Source organism: Chinchilla lanigera, unplaced genomic scaffold (genome assembly GCF_000276665.1).
Source record: "Chinchilla lanigera isolate Chin_1 unplaced genomic scaffold, ChiLan1.0 scaffold00067, whole genome shotgun sequence".
NCBI classification, from domain to species: domain Eukaryota; kingdom Metazoa; phylum Chordata; class Mammalia; order Rodentia; family Chinchillidae; genus Chinchilla; species Chinchilla lanigera.
In genome coordinates this window covers 2,380,089-2,392,821 of record NW_004955468.1, presented here as the reverse complement: position 1 = coordinate 2,392,821, position 12,733 = coordinate 2,380,089, and the positions used below count along the sequence as shown (strand labels likewise).

Genomic DNA, 12,733 nt, shown 5'->3' with positions numbered 1-12,733 from the left:
AAAAAAAAAAAAGATTTTGCAAGGTAAAAAAATACATGAGAAGAGTGCAATTGTTTTGCATATTTTTTAATACCTTCACTGTCTTATTTAACAGACAGCTGGAAGCTTATTGTAGTGCTATTTTGATTGAATTATATAGGTAGACAACATCTGGATTTACACAGTCCTGATTTTTCTGTATACCTACAAAAGGGAGAAGATTTGGGGATTTGTCATGGTACAGGGGAATGAACACTGGATTTTTCCACAGTTTTTTTTTTTTTTTTTTTTTTTTAAATAGGGTCCCACTTAAGTTGCTAGGTTGCCCAGGCTGGGTTTGAGCTTCCAATCCTCCTGCTTCAGCCTCTCAAACTACAGGATTGTAGGCATGTGCCACCACATCTCACATCTGGCTGGAAGAAATATTTTAATAGCTTTTTCAAATGGTTGTGAATATTCTTCTTTTGATACTATAACACTGGACAAGTGGTAATTTTTTAAATTGAAATGTAGAATTTAAAGCTGTAGCCCAAAAGAAAAGTTTTTTTTGTTCGGTGTTTTTGAGACAGGGGCTTGCTATGTAGTTCAGGCTGACTTTGAATTCATTGTGGAGCCCAGGCTGGCCTTGAATTCGTGGCAGCTGGCCTCAGCCTACTGCATGCTCCAGCTACAAGCATGCGCCACTGTGTCTGGCTAAAAGAAATTTTTTTAAGCTAGTTGTGGTCAACACCTGTCATCCCAGCAGTCTGGGAGGCTGAGGCTGGAAGATTGCAAGTTTTAGCTTACTCTGGACAACTTAACAACTTAGACTCTATCTTAAAATAATAGAGGGCTAGGAATGTAAGTCTGTGAAGGTCCTGGCTGGCTTCACCCCCCTAGTATCACTTTTTTTTTTCTTTTTTTTTACAAGAGTATACTTTTACATAACATCCATTGGTCTGTCTTAAATTTTTAAAAAATCCACAGGAGAGCCAGGCATGGTGGTACACATCTGTCATCCCAGCACTGTCTCAGAATCACCCCCCAGCCTTCCCAGAAAAACTCCCCAGGAGTAAGAAGTTCTGCTATAGTATGTTAACTACACATGATGATACACTGTATATTTCTAAAAGCTAGAGAAAAGGGTTTTCAGTGTTTTACCATGAAAAAATGACAAATTTTGAGGAGATAGACATGTTTAGTCATACTTACTTTGTGGTTCCTCATACATGCTACACAAGCATTCTGCCATTGTGTCATGTCCCCAGTACCTTAAATGTTTTAAACATTACACGATTTGTACAAGCATCAAAATGACATGAAATCCCTTAAATATGTATAATTTCTATGTTTCTATTTATCAGTTTAAAGATAAACATTTAGTAAAGCATTTATTGTTTATTTGAAAAACATTGGTTCATTGAGTTATAGCGCTTTTAGAAGTTGACACATTTTATTTATTTATTTTTGGTACTGGGAATCGAACTCAGGACCTTGCACTTGCCAGGCAGGCACTCACACCTCTGAGCTATATTCCCAGCCCCCTACACATTTTATTATACAATATGAAAACTTTTTTTTTTTTCTTTTGAGATAGGCTCTCTGTAGTTCAATCTGGCCTCCTGCCTCAGCTTCCTGAGTGCTATAATTATAGGTGTGCGCAGCACACCTATCATACATGTTAATATCACCAATTTTCCTGAGTGTCAGGATCATAGGGTGTACTGCTTACACTTAGCTGGAAATTCTTTTTAAATTTGGGAAGCTACCAGTTACATGCTGGAGGATACTGATTTTCTGAAAATACAGTTTTTGCTTGATATCTCAAATTTTATTATTGGCAACATTATGTCAGTTGTTTACCTTGAAATGATTAGCTTCATTCGTTCTGTGGGAAGAATTAAATAACACCCAAGTCTGACTTTCTTCCAAGTAAGACTGATGGGAAAACTAACCTAAGTGATTGTCCTTGTGTTTTCTTTAAGACTTCTTTAACCACTGTGCTTAGTGTACAAAAGCTTACACATTTTAAAAAATTTTCATAGAACTAGTATTTGTCATTCTTGGTTTTGCTTGCATGTTTTTTTTACATTTCACACAAATTCCTTTGTAGTAAAAGCCCTCATAGTCAGGTTCTACTCTTGTAGCTTTTCACCACCACTGTCCTACAGATTATCTTTACTGTTTTCCTGGTTGTATCCTCTTCCTTGGAATCTTGAGTCTGTTCCCTTTTCTGTGTACTAATTTTGGTGGTTGACATTTTCTAGTAGCATCCTGAGAGAAGTTCCTTTAGAGGTGAAATTTCTGAGCATTTGTGTATCTGAAAAGAGCCCTTTTTTGTTTGTTGTTGCTTTTTGGTGCTGGGAATCAAACTCAGGACTTGTGTTTGCCAGTGTTGTTTGTGATTGGGTTTTTTTGTTATTGTTTTATTTTGGTACGAGGAATCGAACTTAGGACTTTGTGCTTGCCAGGCAGGTGCTTATGCCACTGAGATAAATCCTTGGCCCTGTTGTTTGGTTTTTTTTTGTTTGTTTGTTTGTTTTGTTTTGTTTTGTTTTGTTTTTTTAGACAAGGTCTTGCTATTGTAGTTCGGGTTGGCCTTGACTCACAGCAGTCCTCCTATCTCAGCCTCTTGAGTGCCGAGACCACAGCTGCATATCACCGTGCCTGGCCTGAAAAGCACCTTTGTTAAAATGTCCATTAGATTGATAGGTTAGGCTTAAAATTTTTCTCTTAAAATTTTGTCTTCTAGTTTCCTGTGTTTCTTTCGAAAATTTGATGTCATTCAGGGCCCTATTTTTTCAGTGATCTTTCTTTCTGAAAACATTGTAACATCTTTTTCTTTGTGAAATGTTACAGTATTGTGCTTAGGTATGGATCTTATTTATTATATAAGTACCAAATGGACCCTTTCTGTCTGGAGATTCATTCATGACTTTTTATTTTAATTTTTTTTTTTTTTTTTGGTACTGGGTGTCAAACTCAGGACCTTGCATTTGCCAGGCAGGCGCTTGTGCTGCTGAGCTATATTCCTGGCTCAGATTCATGACTTTTGAAGCAGGTTTTTGTTGTTGTTCTTTGAATAAATTTCCTCTAGTTAGTTTTTTCCTTTTTGTGAGACTTTTTCCAGTACATGAGCCCAGAGCTTTTGCACTTATCCAGCCCTTACTGTGTTTTTTGGTTTTTTTTGAGACAGGGTCTCACTGTTTAGCCCAGAGTAGCCTTGTACTTACATCAATCCTCCTGCTTCAGATTCCCGACTCCTGGGACGACAGGCATGCACCGCCACACTGGGCCCTCTCTTCATCACTTCTTCTTCTTCTTCTTTTTTTTTTTTTTTGTCTTTTTGAGACAGGGTCTTGCTGTGCAGTTCAAGCTGGCCTTGAGCTCACTTTGTAGCCCCGGCTGGTCTCGAACTCAATGATCCTCCTACCTCAGCCTCCTAAGTGCCGGGATTACATGTGTGCACTACCATGCCAGGCTCATTATCACTTTTTGTATTTCAGAACAGTCTTGCTAATTCCCCCAAGTGGGCTTGAACTTTGAATCTTCCTGTCTTATTAGCCTTGAGCTTTCTGATACTCAGTTATTGCATTTCCTTGTTTAGTCTGTGCATTTGTTATTAAAACTTCCACCAGGAAATGATACATGCCCTTTGTGATGGAATTGTATGAAAGTGTCTGCTGGCCATGCCTAAGTTTGCTAGAGTTAGGTAATATAAAAAATTTTTTTTGGAGTAAGGAGACCCTGTTCTTTTTGTTGTGGCGGTAGTAGTGTGTGTGTGTGTGTGTGTGTGTTGAGACTGTCTTGCTATGTGGTCCAGGCTGGCCTTGAACTCAGTATGTAAGTAAGGGTGGCCTCAAACTCATGGCAGTCCTCCTGCCTCAGCCTCCCAAGTGCTGGGATTACAGGTATGCACCACCATGCCTGGCAGAGACCCTGTCCTTGATAAATAGTACAGTTATACAGTCTACATCAGCTTTCCCATCTTCTGCATAGTCTTAGTTACTGTGGAGACTTTTTCTTATGCTGCTTACACATCCTAATACTCTTTCAGTGGTAAACATATCTTCTCTTAATTTTATGATTGTATTAGGTTTTGTTTTTGAGACATGGTCTCCCTATGTAGTCCAAGCTAACTTTGGAACTTGGTAGCTAGTTTAGGCTGACCTTGAATTCAAGATGCTTCTGCTCATCCTCTTGAGTGGTAGAATTACGGGCATGGACAACCTGCCTGGGCTCTGCACCACCTCCCTTTCTCTGTGCTGAAAGTTGAGCCCAGGGCCTTTGCACTGAGCTAGATTTGCAGCCCTTTTTTATTTTGAGACAGTGTCTTGCTAACTTGCCCAGGCTGGGCTCAAATGTGCCATCTTCCTGCCTTAGCTTCTCCTAGTTCTGGAAGTATAGCGTGAGCCATTGTGCCCAACTGTTTTGATCTGTCTTCCCTTTTAATGGGGTTCCTCAAATGTGTGTGGGATGTTTGCTGCAAGGTTATATTTAACCATGGCTCACCAAAGGTGGTCATGCTGTCTTACCTGGAAAACTTCAGTGGATAAAAGTAAAATGCCTTAAGGACCAATTGTCTCCTCCCTGAAAAAAGTTATACTGCTTTACTGTAATGTACTCAGGCATGATCTAATCCTTTGTTTAAGCACAAGTAATGGGAAAAAAAAAAAAAATTTAAAAAAGTACAAGTAATGGTTATCTTAGAGGAGCATCCTATGTTTGTCATGGGCTTTCTTCAGAAAAAGATCCTTTTATATCCTGCTCATAGGTGTGTGTATCTCAGTGCACATTTTTGGGGGCCTTCACTACACAGTGATACTGAAGGTCTAACCATGTTTATATCTTGGTAATCTTTTGATTTCAGTATAGCAGCTCTTCCGTGTCATCTCATTTGCTAAATAAGCCTGAGTATGGAGCTTTTTGGCATGAGTAAAGTTAAATTTTGTGTACGATAGACAACGTTGCAATAACGGAAACAAACTGGAAGATTTTCAGTGTACACTTATTTGAAGTTCACTTTATGTTAAGACTATGTAAAAGATGCCATTGATCAACCAAGCTTATGTGTACCACCAACCCCCTAAAAGGGGGTTCATTCATTTTCAGTGCTGGGGATTCAACCCAGAGCTTTCACACTGTAATCTCTAGCCCTTTATATTTTTAATTTTGAGACAGGGTTTTATTTTGAGACAACTAAGATGCTAAATTGCCCAAGCTGGGTTCAAACTCAAGGATCTTCATGCATCAGCTTCTCAGAGAGTTGGAATTACAGGCATGAACCACCATGCCTGGCTTTACTGCAGGGTCTCTGTAATAGTTCAGGTTGGCCTTGAACTCACTCTGTAGCCCAGGCTAGCCTCAAATTAGTGAGTATCCTCTTTCCTTGGGCTCCTGAGGGCTGGGATTACAGGTCTGCAACACCATGCCTGGCTTGGGCCCAAATTTAAAGATCCTTCTGCCTCAGCCACCCAGGGTGCTGAGATAACACCAGGTGTGGACTTTCTCATTTGTAATAGTAATGTAAGCTTTGTAAACCCACAAATGTTGATTTTTTTTTTTTTTTAACTCCAAATTCCTGTACAAGGATTTTCTTCTCAAAATTTAGTTGGAGACATTAGTCATATGAATTCTAAAATCTGAAATTTCACGTAATAGGGAAATTCACAGATAGTAGTAATGGTACTCTCAAGGTAATAATTATTGAATGTTTACCATGTGCTACTATTTTAAACACTTTATACATTAACTCCTTTAAATGATAGTTCTTTGTACTCTCTTTTAGAATAATCCTGAGAAGATAATGAACAGATAAAGAGACATCAAGACTTGGGAGGCAAGTTGCGTCCTTCTCTAATAAACACTGACGGGAAAAAACTGACTATAACAAAATTAGAAAAATCCTTCCTTTTCTCCCAGACCTTATTTCTCTTAAGGCAATACCTTTTTGAAATTTTAATTTGGAAAGATAATTTAGGCTTAATCATGAGGAAAGCTGTGTAGAAAAGAATCAGCAATTTTAATAATTTGGAAGTCCTCTAGCAGAGTTTACTCTTTGTGATAATAGCCGCTTGTGAGTCAGTGTGAAAATCCCTTTGTACCCTGTCTGATAGCCGAGCATTCCTCACTGGAGAGAAATCCTATGAATGTACTGAACGTGGGTAAGCATTTATTCACATGTCTCATTGAACTGAGAAGTCATGCTGAAGAGACACCCTGTGCTTCTAAGGAATATTGAAAAGCCATTAGCTAGATGACATCTCATTGAGCAAGAGAAATTCATGCTGGAGAAAAACCAGTGAATATAGCATACTGTCACTGAATATTAGAATTTTGTACTGGAGAGAAACTTTGAGTGTGCTACGTGTGATAAAGTTATCTCTCAGACTTTATCCCTCATTCTGCATTTCAGAGGTCATACACAGAAAAGCTTTATAAATGTAAGAAATGTGGAAATATCTTCAGTCAAAAGTAAATCCTCATTCATCAAAAAATTCATACTGGAGAGATATCTTGTGAATGTGGGAAAGCTTCCATTCCGATGTCACACCTCAGTCAGCAGAGAAATTGTAGTGGGGAAAACCCCTTTGCTTGTAAGGTATGTGGGAAAATTTTCAGCCACAAATCCAATCTCACTGAGCATGAGCATTTTCATACTAGAGAGAAACCTTTTGAATGTAATGAATGTGGGAAAGCCTTTAGCCAAAAGCAGTATGTCATTAAACATCAGAATACCCATACTGGAGAGAAGCTTTTTGAATGTAATGATTGTGGAAAGTCTTTCAGCCAGAAGGAGAACCTCCTTACCCATCAGAAAATTCACACTGGAGAGAAACCTTTTGAGTGCAAAGATTGTGGGAAAGCTTTCATTCAGAAGTCAAACCTCATCAGACACCAGAGAACTCACACTGGAGAGAAGCCCTTCATATGTAAACAGTGTGGGAAAACGTTTAGTGGCAAATCAAATCTTACTGAGCATGAGAAAATTCATATTGGAGAAAAACCCTTTAAATGTAATGAATGTGGAACAGCTTTTGGCCAGAAGAAGTACCTCATAAAGCATCAAAACATTCACACTGGAGAGAAACCCTATGAATGTAATGAATGTGGAAAAGCCTTCTCTCAGCGAACATCACTTATTGTACACGTGAGAATTCATTCAGGTGATAAACCTTACGAATGCAATGTATGTGGAAAAGCCTTCTCTCAGAGTTCTTCTCTCACTGTGCATGTGAGAAGCCATACAGGTGAGAAGCCCTACGGTTGCAATGAATGTGGGAAAGCTTTCTCACAGTTCTCAACCCTAGCCCTGCATTTGAGAATACACACAGGTAAGAAGCCTTATCAATGTAGTGAATGTGGAAAAGCTTTCAGCCAGAAGTCACATCATATTAGACACCAGAAAATTCATACTCACTAAGACCTGTAAATAGCTTCAAAATGGGAAACATGCACCAGGCATTTGTGTCTCCCAGTTCATCAGAAATACTTTGAAGCAAAGCATCCCAAGTGAGGCAAACTTTAACAAATGCTAAAACTTTAGAGGACACCAACAGTGTATACTGAAGAAAAAGACATTCGTATGATGAAAAGACTGCCCAAATAAAAAACTGTCAGAAGTAACACTGACTTTATATGCATTTCTCTAAAATTGAGAACAGAAAATAGAGGCCTCTTACTACACTCAGCATAAATCTGGAGATATTCACCTGGATTAAAAAAAAAAAGTTACAAGTATTACAACGGAAGACACAAACACACATCATCTACAAATAATAAGCCTTTGTGTTAGTGATTCAGCAGAGCAGAAGCAATTCCAGAAGGACCTATGCATTCATATGAATTTGGAATATGAAAGAGATAGCATTAGGAGATGAATTATTTGGAGGTAATTTGTTCTCCAAGGGTAGAGAATGGACCGTGGATTACACAGAAGAGTAAAACTCACATTAACTGAAGACAGTTATTAAAAGCCAGTGTACTAAAAATGTTTATGATCTTGGGAATAGGAAAGCATTCCTTGTAACAAATTGAAAAATACATAACTAGTTTTACTACGTTTATGCTCAGGAAATACCAGGAATTTCTCTGTGGCTCAATGTGTAGTAGCCAGCTATTGGGAACAATTCAAATATCCATCTAGAATAAAAAGGAAAATTCTTATGTAATAATACACATCTATTAAAGTGCAACAGAGGAGAGCCACATGTTCATGGAAGTACCTAAAATGTTGAGGGGAAGAAAGTTGGAGAAAGATGATTATAGTACAATGACTTTGTAAATTTGAATTATAAACATTTCCTTGATGAAGTTCAACACTTTATATTGCTAATGGCTTCACATACATATGTAAATGTTTTTGAAATCAATTGGAAGGATACAGACCAGACTTGAGGGTGGCCTGTGAAGAGTGGAGAAGGGATGGGAGTGAGTATGGGAGGAGGGGGAGGGGAGGGGCTTCATCTTTTTATATAAATATCCATTTCTCTGCAAGTAAATATATGAAGATACTCACTAATTCTGCATTGTGGTATATGGATATCTTGTCTTATTTTTTGTACTTTTCTGTATTTTTAAAATTTCACAAAATTAAAAGAATAGGGTGATAAAATTCTGTACCTGTAGAAGTCACATTATAATGAATTGCTTCCCAATCAAATACTCAACTTTTTATAGAAATTATTTCTAAAAATTTTATCAACAATGCGTGGATGGACTTACTCTATGTAATATGAAATTATCTATTTTATTAAAATTTAAAATGACATCATACTCCAAATCTCTCTTGTTTTGACAGATTATAGTATGTGCTATATTGTCTATGTTTTCACATTTTTTTTAACATTTGTAAAATACCATTTGGGCTTAGAAATTCATTTTTTTTTTTTACTGTTTTGGTGCTTATGGCTGAATTCAGGGCCTTGTACATGGCAGGCAAGTGCCCTACCACTAAACTACATCCCAAGCCCTTTTTTTGTTTGTTTGTTTTTGTTTTTGTTTTTGAGACAGACTCACTAGATTGCCCAGGCTGGCCTTGTACTTGTAATCTTCCTGCCTCGGCATCCTGGCAGTGGGGATTACAGGTGTGCACCACTGCTCCTGTTTAACTTTGCATTAAATAAGGATACATGCACAAATTGATTTTTGAATGTCAGTTTGACTGTCCCATAAATTGAACTTACACATTTTTGATAATTATTAAAGTTCCTGACCTTCCACAGTTTAGTGCGTTAGATGCAAACACCTAGCTCTCAGTCTTTGTATTCTTGAAATAGGGTCTCACTAGCCCAGGTTAGCCTTGAATTTGCCAGCCTTCTCCGTGTTGGGAACAGACATGCTGTGCGACAGCACACCTGCTTCACTTCCACTCTTAACCTGTGGAATATTTCATCCTCCCATTGCTTCAGCAGGTAAAACTTGTTTTACAGAGGGTGGGGTGGGGTGGCAATGAGAAAAGTGGCTCTTACCTGGATAATTCTATTGTGTAAACTAGTCTTCGAATATTAAAAAAAAAAAGTGAAAACTGGTAAAGAATTTTACTAAAGATTTTTTAAATACTCCTGTAAGAGCACAACTGCATTGAGGTTGATTTCCAAACCTTCAAAAATCAAATTCATTAGGTAATGTAATTACAGTATCTTTCAGCCTGTTTGAAGGAATGACTATGAATTATGTACCTAAATGTCTTCACCCCACCGCCACCCACTGGGGTTTGAATTGAGGGCCTTTGCACTAAGGTATATCCCCAGCATATGTGTGTTTGTGTGTATGTAAATTATATTTTGAGCTATGTCTTAGTTAACCAGGTTGGGCTTGAGCTTGCAAGCTTTCTGGCTCATCTTCCCAGAATGCTGGATTTATAGGTACATACCACCTATGTCCTTTCTATTTATAGGTACATACCACTTTTGTCCTATTTCTAATATGAATCTCACCCCATTTTTCTCTGCTTGACATGATTATATACATACATTTTTTTCACATTTAAAGGTGTTCTCATTTTACAAGACAAAAGCAACTTATGGAAAGACTGTGTCTTTCAAATTTTGCAGTTAATCATGACTGTCACTTAAATGAGTGGCCCTTAAGCCTCAGTGTACGTTGGAGTCACCTGGAGGGCTGGTGAGGTAATGTGTGTAACTTGTTTCTGACCCCCTAAATCCAGAGTGTTGCAGATAGCTTTTCTAACTAGTTTCCAAGGGTGCTGTTCTGCCAGGAACCACACTTTGAAAACTCAGTCTCACTGTTTTGTGTTCAAGACAGCTTTGTTCCTAGTATATATCCAAATATTTTCCCATTTTACATCCAGAAATGAGAAGTAGCAAATTTCACGTCCTTAGCGGGGTGTCTTTTTTCGATGCTTAGACAAAATACCCGACATCCAAAGTTAAAGGGGAAAGGTTTATGTAACTCACAGTATGGAGAAGTTGCAGTCCTTAATCGGCTGGCTGCAAGGTAGGGTGGCACATGGCAGAGGGGCAACAGTTCATGGTGGAAAACAGCAAAAGCAACGAGGGAGAAAGCCAGACAAGACTGTCCCTTACGTTGTACGCAAGCTACCTGCCCTGGGGCCGGTGTGACCCAGTCCCGGCATCGGATCATGAATCAGTCACAAACTAGGTTCAGCCACCTCTTAGGAGCACCCCCCCACATGACCGCATGAGGCTTTTGGGGTGCATCCAGACATGAACCATAACCTGGGATAGCTAAAATTAAAGCAAAATACAACTTAACCATTTCAGTGCAATAGATAGGGATGCTTTTACCCACAGATTATTACATGAGTATCACAACAATGCTGCCGCCTTGAGAGCTTAACTAGTGCTCTACTGTGTAGTAGAAAAAGGGTTCAATTTTGGTAAGTTATGAAAGAGCAGGAGTGGGATATTATAGAAGCATGCGCTATATGATTTAAAAGGTTGTGAAGAACCTCATTTTTAAAAATTTTTAAAGTTGTACTGGAGATTAAGCTCAGTTATTTCTCCAGTTTTTTAAAGAATTGCTAAATTACCTAGGTTGGATTTGCACTTTCAATTTTGCCCTGGTCTCCCAAAGTTCTGGGATTACAGGCATGTGTCACCACCCCTGGTTTGGATTTTTTTTTTTTTTAATTAGAGACAGTCTTGCTATGTAATCAGGCTGGCTATGAACTCACAACAGTCCTGCCTTAAGCCTCCCAAGTGCTAGGACTATAGATAGCCAGGTAGCCACTGCACCTGGCAGATTGAGTTATTTTATTTGGTTTCTTGAGACATGGTCTCATTGTGGAATCCAGGCTGGCCTTGAATTCATGGCAGTCCTGCCTCACCCTCCCTGGAATTACAGGCATGCACCACCATGTCCAGCCTGACAGGTGTTTTTCTTTTTTGGGGAGAGGAGCTGGGAATTGAACGCAGGACCTTTTGCTTGCCAGGCAAGCACGTGTGCCCCTGAGCTGTATCTTCGGCCCAGGTTTTATTAAGTGCAGTGAGAATCCACTAAAGTGGATGTACGTGTTGATGATATGACTGACATTTGGAGATTACATTGTACTCCATGAAGAGTGCATTAAGAATACAGTAGAAGCAGAGTGTTCATTTAAGAGGCTGAGGAAGCACTGAGGCAAGGTGAAAAAACTAGAGATGTAACATTGAAGATGGTTAGAAATGGGTAGTTTCGAGTATTTTAGAGGTGAGCTGGTAAGAGCTGCTGAGAGGAATGATAACGATGTCCACTGTATCAAGGACACGGTTAAAAACTTTAACCTGGCATGATGCCATTTAATAAAGTGTTGGAGCAGATTAGGAGGGAATAGACAACAGCTGGCTTGAGTTTGAGAGGTTTGACACCAAGTGGAGAGCAGAAGAGATAATTCCGTTACTTTGGTATCCTCTTTTCAGATTACATTAAAACTAGGGGATATAATGAGGTAATTTTGGGGAGGTATGTGTAAGGTAGAATGTTAATCCCAGTTAATGTAAATGGCTTCAAATTTTCAGTTAAAGATATAGGGTCTCGGCTATGTATTCCAGGCTGACATCAAACTCCCTCTAGCCCAGACTGGCCTTGAACTCAGGGCAGTCCTCCTGTCCCAGCCTCCCAAGTGCTGGGATTACAGGCATGTACAGCTATGTCCAGTTGAAGTCGGAGTTGTAAAATGGTTTCTTTTGGCTTTGTTTAATGGTTATAAACTTTTTAAATGGGATACATCTTGAAAGGTGAAAAGAACTAAAAAGTGTCAACCAAATAGTATCCAAGAAAAAAGTATAAGGGGCTGGGGATTTAGCTCAGCGGCAAAAGCTCCTGCCTGGCAAGCGCAAGGTCGTGAGTTCGGTTCCCGGTACCGGAGAAAAACCAAAAAAAAAAAAAAAAAAAAAAAAAGAAAAAAGTATAAAAAGTCTTTAAGGCAAACATTACTACGGGCTAAAAAATAGTAAAACTTTCAGTTCATCAGACACAGGTAATGACTGTAATCTTAGGCATTCATAAATAATGTCGCTGGTAGGCTGCAGTATCTGGAGACCAGCTGTGGTGAGGAGACCTGCGCAGGGACATGCCTTGCTGTGCCGGCTGGCTGCAGGAGCACGGTGGTTGCCTTGGCTCGGGTCTGTTTTTCACTGCACACCAAGCTTTCAGGTAGAGACCCTGCTGCTGTCAACAGCGCTTTCTGTGGAGAAGACTGCCAAAGGCTGCCGTGCTCAGGCTGAAGTGTCGTGCAGTGCTGCTCTGGGCTGGTGCAGAAGACATTTAGTGGCTGCATCAGGCCACTCCTTAACCCTTGGGCTGAAGTGAA

General features: G+C 39.2%; 1 protein-coding gene across 6 annotated transcripts in view; it reads left to right on the top strand.

Annotated features, from left to right (window-relative positions):
- Positions 1-8,733, top strand: part of Znf146 (zinc finger protein 146) — a 25,753-nt gene extending 17,020 nt beyond the window's left edge. For all 6 annotated transcript variants that reach the window (XM_013522332.1, XM_013522331.1, XM_013522329.1 and 3 more), the window contains one exon: positions 5,747-8,733. In XM_013522332.1, the coding sequence (XP_013377786.1) occupies positions 6,503-7,381 (879 nt within the window). In that variant the 5' untranslated portion in view covers positions 5,747-6,502 and the 3' untranslated portion in view covers positions 7,382-8,733. The remainder of the gene's footprint in view (positions 1-5,746) is intronic.
- The last annotated feature ends 4,000 nt before the right edge of the window (positions 8,734-12,733 follow it).